Here is an 18,631-nt window from a genome sequence, read left to right as displayed (position 1 = left end):
AGTGCCAGCCAAGTGACGTCGGCCTGCCCCTCGATGGTTTGGTGTACGTCGGGCGCCGAGACGATCCCTCTGAGCCGTGACGGGAGTGGGTTTGAGAATGCGTCGCTGCCCGAGGCCGCCCCGATGGCGCGTCCCGATTCCATTGAGTCCGACCTTACGGGCAGCGACACATTCTCGGCCGGGGGCTTTGCCGGGTGCGGTGCCAACCATTCCGTTCTTGATCCTGCGCAGCTATACCACGGCTACGCTTCGTCCGCGCCGACCGGGCATTTCGCCTTTGGCAGCACGGGGGTTGCCGGCATGGAGAGATCCCACTCGACGAATAGCGCCGTGTCGACGCAGTCCAGCGCAGAAAGCCGCGCCAGGGAGGCTCGGAAGCGGCAGATTAAGAACGCCCAACGAGCGCGGTTGCTGCCCAAACCACAGGCCGCAGCCGCAGTCGTAGCACCCGAGGCGTCGGCAACGACGAAGGACGGAAAAGTGGCGGTGGCAAAGCACAGCGGTTACGCCCGGTCAAAGAAGACGGCAAAGGTCTTCTGTGACCTGTGCAACGACCACGCCGACGGGTTCCGCGGCGAGCACGAGCTCAAACGGCACATGCAGGCCAAACACCAGGGGGTGGTCAAGAAGTACGTCTGCCGCGACCCGGCCACGGCGGGCATCGCGTCGACGGTCCAGGTGGTCGTCCCGCTCGAGTCGTGCAAGCACTGCGTCAACAGGAAGGAATACGGCGCCTACTACAACGCCGCGGCCCATCTCCGGCGCACGCATTTCAAGCCCAAGCAGTCGAGGGGCAAGGCGGAGAAGAGGGGCGGTAAAGGCGGCGGCGACTGGCCCCATATGAACGAGCTGAGGAAGTGGTTCGAGGAGGTGCATGTCGAGTTGCGCAACGATCCCGGCGCCGGCCGCCAGCCCTGTTCCGACGCCGAGGTCGACGATGAGGTTGAAGCGGGGGACATGTCCGAGACGGTCCGGGTCAACGGTCAGATGTACGCCACTACGGATATCCCCGTTACCGGTACCGCGGAGACGCTCTGGTATAGCACGGACGGTGACTCGGGGTATTCGTACTCGCTGCCGTCCGATGCCATGACGCCCAATCTACCCATGATGGACATGGCGACCGATGTTATGCTTCCTGTCGACTCGTCTGGCGAGGCCACATCGTGGGCGTTTCAAGAGCAGATGTCCGGGGCCTTGGATGGCTTTACTATTTTGCCTTTGGCGGCTTGATTTTTCTGGCGCTGTTTTTCTCCCGTCTTTACTTCATACGATTGGCTGTTTTCGATGATTGATTTGGCTGTTGCGAATGTTGAAACGACGGTATGATTTCTCGGCCTGCATTTATGGTATACTTGGCGGATGACTAAGCAGTAGTCTCTACCTTCTTCTTTTTTTCTTTCTTCTTTTATTTTCCTTTTTTTTCTTTTTCCTTTTATTTCTTTCCTTGGGTGCGGATACGTTCCAACACATTCGACTCGACGTCATGCGGTGACAGCATCGCACACTTGGGAGTCTTCTGCCTCGATTGGCGATTGGTATCAGTCAGGCATACCTCGATCCGCCTCGGGACTACCTGAGAACGGATCATGAACGTTTTAATTCAGGATACGATGGGGACAAGGTTATAACTATAGGGCATGGGCACGAAATGGGCAGGAGCGGGGACCGGTTTTGGATTTATTTATTTTTCTTTTTTTCTTTCCTCTTACCCTGGCAAGGTGTTCGGAGCCAGTGGGTTATTCAGGTCCAACGGCGTCAAGACATGGGGAAACAGGACCAGGTGTATAGGACAAGACGGAGTGATTACAGGATATATCAGCGATGGGTTCCAATTCAGCGAGCCTTCTTCTCGGTTCAAATAGCAAGAGAACTCGGTCGAGGAGTTCTTAATTATACAGCCTACAAGCAATCCGCTTCTCGCATCGTCAATTGTTACGCGACGGCCCTTACGGCATTGTCCGTCAGTCCGTAAGTCGGCTAAACTGGCCCCAGTTTACGCGCCAGGGACCATTTCAAAGCGACCTCGCCTTTTCTCTCCCACATCTCCCGCCAAGCCAATGCTACCGCAGGCAAATCGCAGCAACCCGGTGATGACGAGAGTACGAGCGCAAGCGGCCGGCGAGAACAATGGCGCCGCGAAAAAGGCCAAAGCTGACGAACCCGGGGGAGAAACATCTTTCAACGCCATCCCCCCAATCATGCACAGCACCTTGGCCGAACTAACCACCACCGCTGGCTTCCTCGCCCCCCTAATCTCCAAAGCCGCCACCCAGCGGCGCATCACGACTCTGCCGCCCTGGACCCACGACACAGCCAGGCTCGCAACATCGCGCCCTTCCACCCTCTGGGCTCTCGCGAGCGCTTCCCTCCTGAGCGAAGGCTACGTGGCGGCAGGCGTGTACTTCATCCTGGCCATCCTCATCAACCACGTCCGCCGCATGCTGGCGCCGTGGGTAGGCACGTTGTCCGGGGCATGTTTCGTGCACTCCGCGACGCCGTTATCGGATCTAAAGCTCGCGGTGGGGAGCGCCGATGTGTTCCTGGACGAGGTCCTCTCGTGTTCTGCGCTGGGCGATGTTGTGGGCGCGGTGGTGGTGAAGGGTTGTCTCGAGTTGCTTGCTGCGCTTGCTGTTCGGAGGCTTGTTGATGGGAGGAGTACGACGGGGAAGGAGGTTGGCATCGGGATGGATGTCGCGCGGTTGGGGTTCGTTGTCTGGATGCTCGCGGGGGCCGAGTACGCGCAGGCGCGGTCTTGTCGTGTGATCGCCGTCGTTGCGGCGTGGGGGAAGCTGGTGCTGGGGTCGCGCGACCACCGCGTTGCGTTGGGGCATGTCCTGGCGAGGCATGGGTGGGCGAAGGTGCTGGCGCACGGCTGGAGCGTGGGACTTTACCTCTGCTTCGGCGTGGTGCCGCTCTTTCGGGGTGCTGTGGGGGAGGCGGCTAGGGGTCGCATTGGGTTGTTGGGGATGCTGGGGGCTGTGGTTTACGTGACGTATCTGGTGACGCGGTATTCAAACAAGTACTACATGATCCTGGAGCTATGGGGTCTGGTGATGGTCTGCTGGTGGGTTGTGGTTGGGGTGGTGGTGTTGGGCGCGCATTGGGTTTGGGGTCACTATGGTGAGGGTGACGAGGAGACGAAGAAGGATTAAAGGTCTTTATTGTCGCTCTAGCCACTCGTGATGTACTGTTCTTATTAGTATATCTTTTGGTCTTATATTTATTATTTATTTTGTGTTGTATTTCTCTGTCACGTACTGTTCTTGCTGTGGCTTCTTCCACCTCGATGTACGAAGTACATACGATGGATGGACGACGTGCTGACTAAGCTCTGCCAAGGGATCTGAGCTGTCAAGCGTCGGAATTCCTCAACCTCGACTCAACCTCAATCTTAGCTCAAATACGAAGCTCTACCCCAATCAATCGTCCCTTTCCACCATGACAATAGATCCACGTCTTTATTCAGAGCATTGAGCTGTAACCCTCCCACCGCTCCAGCTCGGCCTAGCTGGCCTTGACCCCGACCCTCAAACGACCTGCCTCCCTCCCTTCCTCTCACCGCAAAAATGGCCTCGGACAGCTCACAGCCCGCCCAGGAGGCCTCTCCCATCATCAACGACAACCCCGCCATCCAAAGCTACTACGACTCTCTCGAATCGCGCCTCGGCTACCGCTTCGTTCTCGGCGGCACACGCCACTTCGCCTACTGGGACCGCGACACCTACTTCCCCTTCCCCCTGGGCCCGCCCCTCCGGCGAATGGAGCAAAAGCTCCTCGAGGCCCTCGACCTCCCCGCCGGCGCCCGCGTGCTCGATGCCGGCTGCGGCGTGGGCCACGTGGCCCTCTACATGGCCTCCGTCGGCGGCCTGCGCGTGCAGGCTATCGACATCGTCGACCACCACGTCGCCAAGGCCCAGCGCAACGTCCGCCGCGCGGCGCTGCCGCCGGGCCAGGTCTCGGTCCGCAAGATGGACTACCACCACCTCGAGACCATCCCGGCCGAGTCCCTCGACGGCGTGTACACCATGGAGACGCTTGTGCACGCCACCGACCCGGAGGCCGTGCTGGCGGGGTTCCTCCGCGCGCTGAAGCCCGGCGGCCACGTCGCCTTCTTCGAGTACGACCACGACCTCGACGCCGCCGCCAACGCGGGGAGCTGGATGGCCGCCGACATGCGCCGCGTCAACGAGCTCGCTGCCATGCCGACCTACCAGAAGGCCCGCCCGGGGTACTTCAAGTCGCTGCTCGAGGACGCCGGTTTCGTCGACGTCGAGGTCCGCGACTACTCGGCCAACGTGCGGCCCATGCTGCGGCTCTTTTACGTGCTGGCCATCGTGCCGTACCTTTTCATTCGCCTCTTTGGGCTGCAGAGGTACTTTGCGAATACCATTGCCGGCGTCTTGGGTTATGCGGCTGGTGACCATTGCCATTACCTTGCAATTAGCGCGAGGAAGCCTGGCGAGCTTGAGGTGAAGAAGTTGAAGTAGCGCACGCCATTTTTATCTTGAATCTTTCCAGGGGCCCTCGCACTCGCACTAGACTAGACGACTAGACCGTCTTGCCCATGACATCCTGAGTGCATGGCGAAACGGGGTTCCAAGGCAAAGATCAGCCTTTACTCAGAAGCTACCGATCTCCTCGGAGACATCCGACTTTTAGGTCGCAGAACTGCCCGCCTTGCCGGATCCGATCCATGCAGCGGCCTTAACGTAATGACTCTTTATGAACACTGCCTAGTGAGGCCCGGGCCTCTCGAGCATTTTGTCAAAGACGTAAACGGGGCCATCGACCCCAAATCGAGTGTAAAAGAGGTAGAAGTGAAAAGCTAGTTTCGTTCTTCCAGGATCGACCATCCTAGCTATGAAATCTGGGCCAAGTTGATACTAGCCGGCAACTACTACCAAGCAGGGTAACGGGTGGTTGTCTCGGTAGACTTTAAGTACCGTAATGTGCCTTGAAACACGGTTATCTATCACACATAATGGTTTCGACACTGATGACTGTTGAAGAGGCGCGTTATTCTGACAGTAGTTCCAATCAGATCCTAATCTTGATACTACTCTAGTTAATTGCCTTATTAATCTATATCGTTAATCTACGGAGCAGGAGCCGGCCTATTCCGTTGCCTTATAATAAAAGAATAAGAACCGCAAAGTAATATAGCGTCGAGTCTTTATTTTTAACGTTATTTATACTATTATTTATATTCCTATTTACTCTAAACTATAATCTATAGCTATATAGCTCCTTCCTTAGGTTTCCTCCTTCCCACGTTCTACTTCGCAGGTTATTTCTTTTAAGCTTCCGCCTTCCGCCTAGTGAATCGTGGAGTTTACTTTAGCAGTAATAACTTTCCGTGGCTATAGCCACATTGTGTTAACACCCAAGACGCTATTGCTACTAACTAGGTAGTAACCAGGCGCAATTTTCCTAATAGAGTCAGTTATAACGGCTGCTCTTGCAAGTTATAACTATTTGGTACACATCATCAGTAGACTAATAATAAAGGTAAGTGTAAGTGGGGTGCGCCTTCTATCCGGCTCTCCTGCCATCAACAACATACCTAGCATACTCGTACATCGTAACTTCCCATGTTACTGTATTTTCAGTAGGCGCTCCTTCTTTCCGGTTTCTGAATCAAATACTAGCATAAGTTTACCCTTCTATAAAAACCCGTCTATCCCCCTCTTCCTGCTCTCCTCTCTACACTCTCGTCTTCTCTCTCTGCCGTGCCCTCAACTCTCTAGTCTCTAGTCTCTACTCTATACTCTCTTCTCTTTCAACTACACCACCACCGCCACCAAGCTCAAGCTCTTGCAAAAATGGCCAGCTACGAGAACGACGACCGCCCGCTCACCTTGCAGTGCCCGGAGGCCCCTCCATGCCCGAACTGTTCGGTTAAGTGTCAGGCCTGCCCCACGATCCCGCCCTGCCCTACGATCCCGCCCTGCCCTACGATCCCGCCCTGCCCTGCTCTCCCGGCTCTCCCGGCTCTCCCGGCTCTCCCGGCTCTCCCGGCTCTCCCTGCTCTCCCGGCGCAGCCCAACATTCCGCATAGTCGGACACTCCGTTGTCCACAATCCGACCTCTCAACCTGGGCAGTGATGCTTGTCGCGATCATCACTTGCATTGCGTCAGGCTGGATCGGCGAAATGATATTCGATTGGGCGGTCAACAAGTTCAGAGTCATGATCAAGAAGCTAGCCCAGCCCGCCAATGGCGTCAATGTTGCTGGTGGCAAGGGCGTCAATGCTGCTCAATCTTAAGCTTGACGGATATTCGACTTGGGGGCCACAGTGGTTCCCAAGAAGGTTCTGGTGAGTTTCAACCTCCATCAGAGATCTTAGCGGTGAGGTCTTAGTGGTGGGGCAATGCTAACTTCAACCGCTGTTTCAGTCTTCAGAAAGCAGGAAGAACCCCGGCCGATTACACAAACAAGCTATACCGATGTGATGGGCAAAGAGATGTTGCTTGACAACTACCGTGGGCGTGAATCCCGTGATGCACCTGGTCTCGTTGGACCTTAGGGGGTCTGCTGATGGTACGAGGGCAACGGTTCTTTCCCTACCTATCCTGTGAAGTTGTGTCTGGGAGTACGTTGTATATACCTAACCTTCGGCATCATATCCTCTCGGGCAGCCGTTACTTCATTAATACGTGTCGCTTGTCTGTCTCTTTACTGGAATGCAATCGCCATTGCATATCTCATTTGGGACCATAACCCCTATAGGTCTGTCCATCGAACTGTTCGCCCGTTGGAACTATCAGCTTAGCCAGCCATTATCCCTGCAATGCCTGGCTATGCTCCTTGACGCCTAGTTTCGCTCGAGGCACCACCAACACTTTGAGGATTCTGCAGTTTACTGTTACTGGGAAAGCCATTCTCTTATTTCCCGAGACATCCCTGCCCCTCCTATTAAGCTATGCGGTCTGGTCTGCCATTACGATGTACGAATAAGAATACAGCGTACATTGCCCATACTAACTTTCCACATTTACAGCAATCTATAATCCAATTCGGCGCCTTTTTCTCTTCTTTTTCCTTTTCGTTTGTTTTTTCTTCTTACGAATCAAATACTGGCGGTTTAGTATATTTTCCATAAACATTCACTCTCTTTTCTCTATTCTTTCTCTCTTCTCTCCGGACGTCTCGACTACCTCCGCCGTCAATACCACAGCCAACACCCCCCGTCCTCGCCCGCGCCCTCTAAGAAATGTCCGCCTGCTGCCCACCCTGCCGACCCTGTCGACCTTGTCAACCCTGCCGACCCTGTCGACCTTGTCAACCCTGCCGACCCTGTCGACCTTGTCAACCATGTCGACCCTGTCGACCTTGTCAACCCTGTCGACCCTGTCCCGATATCCCGACCTGCGTCTGTCCTGAGATCCCGCCTTGCCCCTCGCTGCCCCCGATCCAGCCCTGCCCGGATTCCCGGGTTTATACCGTGAATTTCCCTACCTGCCCGCCCTCCCAGCAGTTTACTGTGAATCTCAACGATTGCCCCTCGCTGCCGACTCCGCCCCCCTGTACCATAAACACTTGTCAGTCCTCCGCAGATCACTTCCCTACGTGGGCAATAGTAGTGATCACGGTGATCGCTACTATTACTGCTTGTGTTGCGCGGAGCCGGATCGGCCGGCTCTTCCGAGTCGCACCTCCCGCGGCTGCCGCCCCTGATTCCCCTCTCTTTCGGGGACACCGCTACACGGCACTCGATTCGGGCACCCCATGAGTCTATTCGGAACATGACTATAAGGGCATTCGGCTTGTGCACCGGCTATAGTGACTGCTGCAAAGGTTTCGGTAAGTTAACACTATCCCATTCTCACAGGTCACCACAAGTCCCTGATGAAGGTTGAAAGTTACTAGACAAGGAGCCGCTCGTTAGCCACCAATGACCATACCGGAGTTGAAATCCTGCATGCGCATCAAGGCCGGCATAGCGACAACACAACGCCGCGGGAAGGGGACAAGGGGCCATGGGGTTTTCTGTAATGGTCTATTTGCCATGTCCGAGCTATTGTCTGTCAACAAACCAACGAGTCATCCTGGGGCAGGACAAGCAGCGAATATCCGGTGTTGTATGGTATTTGTTCTTTCCTTGGGGGGGGGGATTATAGTCTCTCCACGTGTAGATACCCAAAGGCTGATCCATAATTACTATGAATGGACAACCGATCGTAAACGCAGGATCTACCAATTTTTCTCTTTTTTTTCGACGCTTTTTTTATAAAACTATTGAACACCCCTCTGTTTAGCCACAGGCGCCACCAATATGGCTGTTTGCCATAAAGATTCGCTTGGGCAAGTGCAGAGATATCATGGGTGCCTCCTGCCAAACGCGTACTTCGTAAGTCATAGGTCAAGAGGCCACACCCATATCACATGATTCACATGGTAATATTATTCCAGGGCAAAGGCCCTTATGGCTTTTCACGAAGCACACAATACTTTCAAGTTTTACCTTCAAATTCAACTCCATTTGCCCACGGTGCGTGATACCCCTGGCTAATCAAGAGAGACACCCCCAAGCTAACCCAACCCTTACAATTTACAAACAGGGAATTCTCAACAGCTGTCTACCTAAGTAATCTCAAGTTCTCAGAGACACTCAGATCTGCACTTGCCGCAGGCCCGCAGACCAAAACCACCAGACGGTAAGTGATAGTTCCCTAAGGGCGACCACCATCTAACATTGGGGCCAAAGAACAATCAGACTAATACCACTGCCACAGCTGCCGAATACGCAAGAGCCTCTCACTGCTACGAGAAACATAGTTACACGGCTTTCTATACACGAGCCCCGCCAGTTTGACAGCAATGTGGACGTGGTCATGGTCATGGGCCATGCTTTGGCCGTGGTTCTGCATGCTTGTCGGCTGCGTCACCATCGGTTTCTTTTTTCGCGATGTTTTCGACCTTGAAGTGGAGGAGTGGCACTATCAAAAGCGACAGGCGCAACTGGCCAACCGGAAATTTGTCTACCGGAACAGAATCTTCGACAACTTCCTATACGCGTTACTGGAACATATGGAGAGTACCCTGAACATCACGCAAAACATCATCCGTCGGAAGCGGGGACAGGAGTCGCCTGCCACCGGTGGAGTTAAGAAGGGACATTAACGACTGTAGTCTTTATTCTTAGTTCGATTGGATGAATCAAGAGCACTGTAGCCGGTGTCCAAGTCGAGTACCCATGTGGTCATATCCCTAACCGACTCCCGAGTGCCCAAGTCGAATAATTACTGTGTAGTGGTGTGCCCGGTGGAGTGAATGAATTATCATACTGGCAACTGGTTGAGTATCGGTCAGGGCCAGGGGGAGCGGCAGCAGCCGGAGGGATGGTTCGGATAAGCCGGCTGATCCGGCCCCACGCGATGGTAGCAATCACCGTGATCACTACACTATATATACGAGCTTTCGGGCGCTGCAGCTTCCCTTCTCTCTTGGACGACTATATTCGTCGTTCCAGCTTCTTGTCGTCGTTCATCGTCCACACTTGAATAGCAATGGCTACGGTAGTTCATGTTTTCGAACCCATTCGCCACACACTTCCTCGTCCTCATTCAGCTTAGCTTTAGCCCAATCGCGGTCCGGCTCGTTCCAGCCTCGCAGTCGAGCCAGACCAAAGTCAATCATGAACACCCCGTAATAACCGCTCCTGTCACGCTGGACGATAAAGCTGTCAGGACTAACGTCTTTATTAAGGATACCGTGGTCGCCGACTATCTGGACGATAGCGACGGCTTGATCAACGATGCCTTGCCATTCAGATTTAGGCGCATAATCTTGCACCTTCGATAAGGAAAAACCGTCGATATACGGAAGTAAGATTCCCTTAATATAAAGCAGTCCGGCGGCGTGGGTGCGACTGATATCGACGTTCGGGAGCGAGAGTGCGAGATGGACGCGTGCTGCGAGACGGGGAACCAGTTTTCCCTGGATGTCACGAAGGGTATCGTACACGGTAGTCTCGGTGTCGAAGAGTTCGTGAACTTGGCTAGTCAGAAACGTTTCGACCTGGCCGTCCTCCCAAGTCTCCTCCGTGTCTTCCTCAAGATTAGGGATGGCGTGGAGATTATGAATAAATTGGCGCGCTGCGCCTGTCCGGACGGCGTTGATATACGAGTAAGTCGTAACAGTCAGACTATCCAAGTGGTATGGTCGGAATATCTTACTAGCTGCCTTGTTAGAAAATGATGCGAGGGTGAGTGACTACTGACCACCCGCCATCCTGTTCCGAGCCATACAAAGACGGCATATTCTTACAAGATGGCTTCGTTGCAGATAAAGTCGCTCTGGGGCTCGCGGAGCAAGACGTCAAGAAGCTCAAGCACCAGCGGGCTTTGGCTTGCAACGAAGCAAAGCTGCGCGAGCATACCACTTCAACAACCAAAGACGGCCAAACGCGGTCGGTTGTCCTCCCGCTACGAAGGTTGCGCTCCCCTCACCTTTCCCTCGGAGCTCCCCGTCGACGATCTGGTTCGTAGGTACTCACCCCGCGACTACTCAGCATTAAATGCCGTAAGAGTGCCGGACTTTCAGAGTCCTGTTGCCCATTCGAAATTCCTCGATGTAATCCTAGTATCAAACTGAAGCGCATCAGTCCGATTGGGAAGGTCTTGAATTGGGGTAATCATCAGCACCTTCAAACACCTCGTTCATGTCCAGTTCGGCAGATGTTTTCGGAGTGTACATATTCGTAAGAGCTGACAGTGCTGATCTGACTAATGCAAATGACGTAATTGGCATACAGCGTAAACATACATTAGTCATCTCGGCTGAATCTCGGAAAGGACACATGGCAAGCCGTTGAGGGTAAGCTTGCTCTCAACCCACCAGCTCCATGATGACACCTGGTCGGGCTTGAGCAGGAGAACGACTTTGCGGCATCAAAAAGACACGGGCGCTCTAAAATCCGAGCTTTTTCAAGCCAATGTACTAATGAAAACCATACCGTTTATGTGAGCTAGATCGTTACTCACTTACCGCGGCACCATGCGCCGGTTCAACTTGGCCCTCCTCGCCGTTGCCGCGCCGCTCGCAAGCGCTCGACAGGGCAGCTTCAGCATCCATGATGACCTCGTCGCCTACCCCCAGGTGAGCCGAACTCTCTCCCGTGTATTTGACACATTGACATACGTATTTGGTTTTTACTGACCAAGGCCATCACAGTATGAGGTCGTCTTCTCCGAATCCTACATCTCCAAGCATGACGCCGAGGCTCTCCTCGACCCTGCCAACCCGCATCCCACATACTCCCCTGACTTTTCGGCCCAGTCCGATCCCCTCCGAGCGGTCCGAGAAGCCGGTGTAGATGATTTCGAAGAGACGGACGGTTCCTCCGGCCACGTTCAGGGGCAGGGGGGCACCCCGGAGGCATACGAGTTGGTGCACCTTGGCGAGGAAAGCTACCTCTGCTCAATACCCGTTTTCGAGCCGCCGACGGCACCGAACGCGACAGCGACCGAACTCGCCAAACGGGAAGAAGCGCGCGAGCTGGCACGGGCGTCGGATGCCGGGTGGGAGCTCCTCAGTGCGCTCGAAGACACGTGTCTGTACTTCATGTCCGGCTGGTGGAGTTATAGCTTCTGCTACAACCGCGAGGTGGTTCAATTCCATGCTCTCCCGATGATCCCGAACGGCAAACCTCCCGTCCGCGATCCGAATACCATGGAGTTTGTTCTCGGCCGGGTCACGAAGCCTGTCTCCAGCCGGCGACAGCAGCAGCAATCACCAGAAGGAGGGCAGGCGGACGTCGGAGAAGAGTCCATTACGGCGACGACGGACATCCAGCTAAAGGGCGACCAGCGCTACCTGGTCCAGCGGCTCGACGGCGGAACGCTGTGCGACCTCACGGGCCGCGACCGGACAATCGAGATACAGTACCATTGCGTGCCCGGGATGAAGTCGGACCGCATCGGCTGGATCAAGGAGGTCACGACGTGCGCCTACCTGATGGTCGTCAACACGCCTCGGCTGTGCAACGACGCGGCGTTCCTCCCGCCGAAGCAGACGAGCGCAAACCCCATCAACTGCCGGCTGGTCCTCGACACGGACGACCCCGGCGCCGAAGCGGCGTGGCGTCTGCAAAAGACGCTCCGGGCCGAGGCGGAAGCGGCATTGCGGCCGCCCCACCAGACGCCGCCCGACGACCCGTTGTTCGCGGAGAACGAGCGGCCCAACCTTGGTACGGGCGGCCTCTACGGACAGGAACCTATCAATATCGGCGGCGTGGTTGTCGGTGGACGCAACGTCCTTGGTCAACCCGGCCCCGATGGACAGGGGGGGCCGGTGCTTAAGCCGCCGCACCAGCACCAGCGCCATCATCACCAGCACCACCGCGACCACGACCCTATCCCGCCGGGGGAGGAGCGGCACCACCTGGACGACTTTGCATATGGCGAAGGGGAGATGATAGCGAGCCGGACGTCCCTGGCGGAAGGCGGCGAGTACTGGAGGCTGTCGGACGAGGAGCTGGAGGAGCTGGAGCTCGACCTGGAGCTCGTGGAGAGTATGCGGCAGGAGGTGGAGCAGCTTGCGGGCGACCGCGGCTGGCGGCTCGACATTGTGGAGACGCCGGACAATATGAGGGAGTTACGGGGCTATATCGATAGCGATGATTACTATTACGAGGACGATGAGGGGGAGGGGAACGAGGGTGGTGAAGGGAATGATGCTGACAAGGGGGAAAGTCGGGATCAGCTGTTTGCAATGGACTGGTAGGCCGAGTCGGCTTCTCTTTTCTTTTCCCTTTGGACTACAGTGGCGGATGAAGTTGGGCTTGTTTACGTCGTGGGATACCTACGTAGCATTGGCGTTTAGGCAGGGGACAAACTGCAGTACATACATAGGGCGGACGACCCGAGGGGATCATCTTGGGGATGCTGCGAGTTGCTTCATGAGGCACGAAATACATGGCACTTCGGTGTGATAGGTTCAGTCCAAGGGGCCATATCAGGTGCTGGTTGTATGGGATTAGGAGGCCAGCTCGGAGCAAACGGTATGAACTACCTGTAGGCTGCTTACTGCAATCACTTTGAGCAGGAGAACGATGCCGGTGCGTACATGACGACGAACCCCGCCCGCCGGTAGATGCAACGTACAAGAATGATGTTCGCCCATGGTGTTCGTCCGTCTGCATGAATCGTTGGCGCGGCGCTGTCTGTGGGGAGAAGGGTCACGAACTGATGGGGAAGAGGGGTTTGTTTGTCTGACTCGGAAACCGACAGGGTTCGTGTTGAAACATTGGAAGACCATGGAAATGACAGGTGATATCATTGTCGAAGGTTGTGAACCAGTGTATTCTAGTATTCTAGAGGTGGTTGTTTTGGTGGTCTCGTTTTTTCCTTCCTTCGTTCTCTCTTTTTCCTCTCATTTTCCTCTTTTTTTTTTTTTTTTTTTGATTCCCCGGCACCACAGATGTCAGGTTTGACCCAGATGATGGCCATGTTGGCAATGGGGCGATAGGGCCGGCCGAGTAAGATATACCGCCAAGCTGATGGAGGAGAGATCGTCACAGTTCTCCGTTTGTCGTCTCGGTGTCAACTCCACGACAATTTATGCAGAGCCATACGAGTCAATGTACCTATACGACGTACTTTTGGTTCTCAGAGCACAAGACAAGAAACCGGGAACCAGGACGGCCCTGCACCCGTCTCTCTGGGAAATGCCGCTATTGGACTGAGTGTCCCTAGTGGGATGATGTGGGACGCAGCCTGCAGGGGCTGGCGGGGAAGAGGATGCGAGTACGTTGTACGTTGTAAATGTTGTTAGTAAGGTACGAAGACCCTCTTGCAGAGTGTGGAAGGAGTAGTTGTATGGTAAGGAAGATATTGAATGGAGACTAATATGAACCCGATAGAGGAGGGAAGGAAATGCGATGGCAAAAGAAAGAAGTCTTGCGTTTCTTCGTGCTTATGTACCGTTGTAAGGTACCGGTCAGTGGTGGCAGTTTGATGATCGTCGGCCACTAAATCCGCCCAAACAACGGCGACAGTCACTAGCTCCGCCTGTCATTGCATAAGGCTGCACCTCTAGGTACACTACTTGTACAACGTACAGTGTCTAGACACAACTGTACGCAAATTATACAGGACGGGACAAAAATTCGGGTACATTGAGAGTCAAATGTTTCGACACTTTTGTGCGCACTGGCTAATTTCGTCTAGTTTCACGTAGTTTCCGCGCTAGTCCCACAAAACTCTCGAAGTAGCCACCTCACAATCCATTGTGTACATACCCGATAGTCTAGCGTACAACGTACGTACCGTTGCAGACTAACAAAAGTTACATCAGCCACACCCTATGGCTTTCCCCACTCCTCAATCCAGGGTATGCACCGCCTCTAATTGGTCGATCAGCGTGATATCCTCGCCCAGGCACGCACCAACCCCTGCGCACAATTCCATTCTCTCATAATTTTCTTCCCTCCATCCTTGTCCAAACCCGCAGCTCTGAATGGAGCAATTGACCAACAAACAAAGAGGAACAGAGTGAAGATCAATAAGGAGGGAGACGGCCGTTCTTCCCTTTCTTTTTCACTTCTATAGGTTATCCTCATCCTTCATTGTCTCCCTTCCCTCCTCTCGTCTTCCTCTTCACCGCTTCATCTGTCCTCATTCTCCCGCCAACATCTTCATTCTCTCTTCTCCCGGCATTGATTGCCTGCCTTTATTTACCCTGATATGACCGTATAACCCCCTTTAGGCGAAATCACCGACCTTGGGGCTGCCCGGTAATATTGGTTGGGATCCATTCCAATCTCGACTATTTATCAATTCCGAGCCCCGGCCAACGCCATCAACTCGCATCCGTGCCTAGTCACCGTTCCGGGCTGTCGTCCTCAACGCTGGTGTACGAATACAACACCAGAGACCAGAGACCAGAGACCAGAGACCAGCTATTTCCCAAACGACAAGGGTCAAAGGCAAAGGTCTGAGACAGGTCCTTGCTCCGCCCCATACCATCTCGCTCGTTGCTGGACAACGTTCTTTGATTGGAATTTCGCCTCCCAAAGCCCAATCTCACCCTCTCAACACCATTGGTACCGCGTTATTGCCTTCCCTACTCGAATTGTACACCCAATCGACATTCACGATCCGCCTCTACCTCCGTCAGCTCGCCCTCTTTCAACACCAACCAAGCACCGTCGATTCTTCGCATACCTACCTCTCACCATCGTCACCACCCGCCCTCCTCGACCAATACGACGAAGCATCCCGATTCGCCTCTGCCACATGGCGATCAACCCAATGTCTCGCCGTCCTCGCCATTGACGGGTGCCGACATCTCAACACTCGCCCCTAACAACCCGCTTGCTACATCTTGTTTCACCAGGTCATTGACCATCTCCCTTGTGCAGCAGGCAACGACCATACCATCATCACGGAGCTGTCCATCACACAACACACCGCCTTTTGACCTCATCGCCCAGTTCCCGGCCCCGTCTTCAAAATGGATGGGTTTGCAAACTCAAATTACACCCGAGACCCGTTGGGCCCCTCCAGGCGTTCCCTCTCACACCACCCCCGAGCCCCGTCGAGATCGTCGACGAGCACTTCCACCGTCCGCATGGCCGCCCATACCGCAAATACTTCCTCTTCGCGGCTCGTGTCCGATCCCCCTCCGCGGCCCGCCTCCGCCGCCCACCCTTCGCACCGATACCATCACAGCGCCAGCGTCAAACCGCCCACAACACCACGCCCGCAGTCCGTAGTGCCGCGGCCGACCCAGGAAGCCCAAGGACAAAGCGCCGTCTCGAGCTTCCTGCAGGAGCGTCTCCAGAGGACGAGAGAAGAGGCCGAGAGGAATGCCATCGCACGCTTGCGGCAGGACATGGCCGCTTCTGTACACGAACGCTCACGCACCGCCCACAGCTCACCTGGCAAACCAGGTTCCTCCGACGGCCGGGCATCGGCGTTGAGCTCGAGCGGCGCTGCTGAGCCGTCCAAGAAGAAAGGCATGGGCGTCAAGGAGATGGAAGCCGTGAGTACTCACAATTCCCTTTCACTCATGACACCGCTTCCTACACCCTATCATTTCCCTGCTGACACAAAAGTCCCACGCAGACCGTTTCGACGCTGCACAAGCAAAATTTCGACCTCAAGCTCGAGCTCTTTCACCGCCGCGAACGACAAAATGCCCTCGAGGAACGCGTCGAGTCGCTCGAAACCGAGAAGCGACAGATGGGGGATATCAACGATAAGCTTCTGGAGGAGCTGGAAAAACGGGACAAGGCCGTACAGGAAGCCGTCCAAATGATCATCCTTCTGGAGGCGCAGGTGGAGAAACTCATCGAGGAACGGGAAATGGTGAGACACGTCGAGGCCAGCGGCTATATCAATTTGGAGGAGATCAAGGCGGCTCTCAGCGCACCGGCCAACGAGAAGCCGGCCGACCGGCACCGGCTGGCCGACGAAGCCAGGACCGTGAACCGGATGCCCAGCTTTCTCTCCGACCATACTGAGAACACGGCCAATCTACGCAATGTCTACCTGGGTACGCAGGCCAGCTTGCTCAGCTCGCCCAGACTGCTGGCTGAAGGCGTGTCGGATATCGACGCGGCACGGTATTCGGGCGCCATGAGCCCGAGTCTCAGTGTCCTCAGCGAAAGCTCGTTCATGAGCGTGTACGGCGACAAGGGAAGCCAGAATGGGCCCCGGTCCCCCTTGGACACGACTCAGCCAGCTGACGACGACGACAACATTCATTTCAACGCCGAAGACCGGGGAAGCACCCCGCGGCCCAAAGCGGCCGCCCCCCGCCGGGCGTCCAGATCAGGCTCTGTGAGCCGAACGAGCAGCGGTGGCCGGTTCCAGTCCATCAACGACATTGTCGAGCGCTCTCCCCTGCAGCGAATCGAACGGCTGGACCGATCTCTGCAGGGCGAATCGACCAGTCCCGGAAGGCCGCAGCGGATCCCGCACTCCCAGTCTCAGGCCAAGCACAAGCTTGAAAAGCGGGACGCCCTTCGGAGGGTGCATACCGATACGCCGCCGAGTGGCCACCGTCAGTTCGACCAGGGCCTGCCCCCGACACCCGACACCATCTCCACGTCTACCCTGAGACGCTTCGAGACGTCCCACTCGACCGACACCCTCGCGCAGCCGTCCTGCGCCGTCCCCGATGCCCGACCAGCAGACGGCACGGGCAGGGCGCACGACTCGACGCGGGAAGACAGTGGCGGCGTTGCCGTTTCTCATCCCCAGTCGAATTCCCCCCCCGGTACGAAAAGAAGAAACCTCGTGGGCAACGGTAGTTACTTCAACGACCGGATGATGCTGTCACAAGCACGGCCTCGATCGGCCGATGAGACGACAGTGTCGTTCGGCGGCCGAGGTAATGCGTGGGACTCGGATGACGACGACGATGACGACGATGGCGCCTCGATCCAATCCCTCGAGTCGAGCCTGGATATCTGGCTCCAGCAAGGAAAGGATACGAAACGACGCAGCGGCCGAGTGTCCCCGGACCTCTTCGGATTCCCGGCCAATGCCGCGGGCTGGAAAACCCGTGCTATGGTCGGTCCCGGTCCGTCTTCGTCCGAGGAGGCGGGGCCTGATGGCGCTCCTTTGGTCTGGCCTGATCCCCTGGCCGACCTGGTACCCATTCAGCAAGCACTTTTCGGCCCGGGCGTGGCACCTCCGCCTCCTAACAGGAGATCGAGCTTACATGCGCAGACCGGGTCTGCCTGCGCCGCAGAGACAGCCAAACCAGGACAAGGGGAGAGTGCGGGTGCAGGTGCGAGTACGACAGCGACTGCGAATGTGAGTACGAACAGCAAGCTGCGAAACACTTTTATCCGAGCCGTTCGGCGCAATAGTGAAGATGGCCGGAACAGACCCGCGCGTCTCTCATTGTCACAGACGGCGGCGGCGGCGTCGTCGAATTCAAAACAGGCAAACAGTCGCGCATACCCGCCCCCATCGCGACCTGCTACGTCCAACTCGACGCCGCGCAGTCGAAGGATCAACAGCCTCTGGCGTCGATCTCTCGGCGGCACGGGCTCAGCGCCATCTCCCAACCAGCCCAGCCCTGTGGCCGACAAAGTCACCGCCGCCACCGACCCGGCGGCGTCAGGCGACGCAGACGGCCATGTGACGTGCGGCACGCCGTCTTGGATCCACCGCAACATGGTGACGGCGGACGACGACAACCGTGCGCTGGGCGCCACTCCTCCGCCGATCCAGCGACAGCCGCAGCGGCGGAGGAGCAGCGTTATGGACTCGGAAGGCGCGCCTGTGTTCGATGGGGGACCATCACCGTCGCCATCGACACCCACGACACCTGCAGCGATGGGTCCTTCGGGAGGGGATGGGGCCCCGGTGTCTGCTGAAGGGACGAACGATGGGGGCGCGAGTTTACATGCCGGGGGGAATAATAGCTCCCGGCGCAAATGGATTCCGGGGTTTGGACGGACTAGCGGTCTTCGAAACCGCGTGGGATAAAAGGTTTACTTTGTTCATACTGTCGAGAGTAGCTATACCTTGGCCATGGGTTGTACCGGTATAAGTGTATCACTACACGGACGGGTTCCTGGTGGGTGAAATCAATAAAAGCTAAGATGGGGAGAATTAACTAGATTAGCGATATTGAGTTTTATTTGTCCTTCTGGTTGATGTTCGG

The 18,631-nt window shown here is 55.8% G+C and overlaps 9 protein-coding genes across 9 annotated transcripts; 7 read left to right on the top strand and 2 right to left on the bottom strand.

Moving 5' to 3' along the window:
• Window positions 1-31: 31 nt before the first annotated feature.
• ACRALDRAFT_1065291 (uncharacterized protein) lies at window positions 32-1,279 on the top strand (the record flags this gene model as incomplete). Its single annotated transcript, XM_071017126.1, has 1 exon — window positions 32-1,279. A coding segment is annotated over one exon (1,202 nt), but the record flags the coding sequence as incomplete, so codon positions are not given.
• ACRALDRAFT_212522 (uncharacterized protein) lies at window positions 1,262-1,591 on the bottom strand (the record flags this gene model as incomplete). The annotated part of the gene is made up of 2 exons (XM_071023899.1): window positions 1,262-1,354; window positions 1,472-1,591. The coding sequence occupies 2 exons, from the start codon at window positions 1,589-1,591 to the stop codon at window positions 1,262-1,264; spliced, it is 213 nt and encodes a 70-aa protein (XP_070872433.1).
• ACRALDRAFT_1094745 (uncharacterized protein) lies at window positions 1,442-3,971 on the top strand. The gene is made up of 7 exons (XM_071019735.1): window positions 1,442-1,671; window positions 1,732-1,967; window positions 1,996-3,123; window positions 3,177-3,187; window positions 3,300-3,320; window positions 3,352-3,428; window positions 3,452-3,971. Exons 1-7 carry the CDS (start codon window positions 1,652-1,654, stop codon window positions 3,519-3,521), a joined length of 1,563 nt encoding a protein of 520 aa, XP_070872432.1. The 5' UTR covers window positions 1,442-1,651; the 3' UTR covers window positions 3,522-3,971.
• Window positions 3,421-5,322, top strand: ACRALDRAFT_1077519 (uncharacterized protein; the record flags this gene model as incomplete). The annotated part of the gene is made up of 2 exons (XM_071018653.1): window positions 3,421-4,472; window positions 5,305-5,322. The coding sequence occupies exons 1-2, from the start codon at window positions 3,570-3,572 to the stop codon at window positions 5,320-5,322; spliced, it is 921 nt and encodes a 306-aa protein (XP_070872431.1). The 5' UTR covers window positions 3,421-3,569.
• Window positions 5,323-5,594: 272 nt separating this feature from the next.
• ACRALDRAFT_212525 (uncharacterized protein) lies at window positions 5,595-9,358 on the top strand (the record flags this gene model as incomplete). The annotated part of the gene is made up of 24 exons (XM_071023900.1): window positions 5,595-5,611; window positions 5,652-5,749; window positions 5,809-6,237; window positions 6,301-6,324; window positions 6,400-6,486; window positions 6,531-6,596; window positions 6,643-6,749; window positions 6,823-6,951; window positions 7,093-7,347; window positions 7,389-7,545; window positions 7,631-7,772; window positions 7,836-7,858; window positions 7,914-7,995; window positions 8,048-8,080; window positions 8,150-8,184; window positions 8,263-8,312; window positions 8,366-8,495; window positions 8,537-8,581; window positions 8,620-8,661; window positions 8,740-8,781; window positions 8,823-9,104; window positions 9,179-9,202; window positions 9,231-9,273; window positions 9,307-9,358. 24 exons carry the CDS (start codon window positions 5,595-5,597, stop codon window positions 9,356-9,358), a joined length of 2,394 nt encoding a protein of 797 aa, XP_070872430.1.
• A 255-nt stretch (window positions 9,359-9,613) lies between these two features.
• ACRALDRAFT_2073209 (uncharacterized protein) lies at window positions 9,614-10,129 on the bottom strand (the record flags this gene model as incomplete). Its single annotated transcript, XM_071022216.1, has 1 exon — window positions 9,614-10,129. A coding segment is annotated over one exon (516 nt), but the record flags the coding sequence as incomplete, so codon positions are not given.
• A 748-nt stretch (window positions 10,130-10,877) lies between these two features.
• Window positions 10,878-13,089, top strand: ACRALDRAFT_1082981 (uncharacterized protein). Its single transcript, XM_071019385.1, has 2 exons — window positions 10,878-11,104; window positions 11,180-13,089. Exons 1-2 carry the CDS (start codon window positions 11,003-11,005, stop codon window positions 12,728-12,730), a joined length of 1,653 nt encoding a protein of 550 aa, XP_070872428.1. The 5' UTR covers window positions 10,878-11,002; the 3' UTR covers window positions 12,731-13,089.
• A 3,006-nt stretch (window positions 13,090-16,095) lies between these two features.
• On the top strand, window positions 16,096-16,626 carry ACRALDRAFT_2081954 (uncharacterized protein; the record flags this gene model as incomplete). Its single annotated transcript, XM_071022413.1, has 1 exon — window positions 16,096-16,626. A coding segment is annotated over one exon (531 nt), but the record flags the coding sequence as incomplete, so codon positions are not given.
• On the top strand, window positions 16,622-18,619 carry ACRALDRAFT_1065294 (uncharacterized protein). The gene has a single exon (XM_071017127.1). The coding sequence runs from the start codon at window positions 16,627-16,629 to the stop codon at window positions 18,451-18,453; it is 1,827 nt and encodes a 608-aa protein (XP_070872426.1). The 5' UTR covers window positions 16,622-16,626; the 3' UTR covers window positions 18,454-18,619.
• The last annotated feature ends 12 nt before the right edge of the window (window positions 18,620-18,631 follow it).

This window comes from Sodiomyces alcalophilus, assembly GCF_042370955.1.
Source record: "Sodiomyces alcalophilus JCM 7366 unplaced genomic scaffold ACRALscaffold_7, whole genome shotgun sequence".
NCBI lineage: Eukaryota > Fungi > Ascomycota > Sordariomycetes > Glomerellales > Plectosphaerellaceae > Sodiomyces > Sodiomyces alcalophilus.
Note: the sequence above shows the minus strand (reverse complement) of the source record. Positions and strands in the feature narration are given on the sequence as shown.

Bases quoted from the DNA above. Each gene is read 5' to 3' on its own strand.
- ACRALDRAFT_1065294 (XM_071017127.1), top strand. From the start codon at position 16,627: ATGAGCGTGTACGGCGACAAGGGAAGCCAGAATGGGCCCCGGTCCCCC.
- ACRALDRAFT_1094745 (XM_071019735.1), top strand. From the start codon at position 1,652: ATGGGCAGGAGCGGGGACCG. The intron at 1,672-1,731 runs GTTTTGGATTTA...AGGTGTTCGGAG, and splicing joins ATGGGCAGGAGCGGGGACCG to CCAGTGGGTTATTCAGGTCC. The intron at 1,968-1,995 runs GTCCGTAAGTCG...AACTGGCCCCAG, and splicing joins CCTTACGGCATTGTCCGTCA to TTTACGCGCCAGGGACCATT.
- ACRALDRAFT_1082981 (XM_071019385.1), top strand. From the start codon at position 11,003: ATGCGCCGGTTCAACTTGGCCCTCCTCGCCGTTGCCGCGCCGCTCGCA. The intron at 11,105-11,179 runs GTGAGCCGAACT...AGGCCATCACAG, and splicing joins ACCTCGTCGCCTACCCCCAG to TATGAGGTCGTCTTCTCCGA.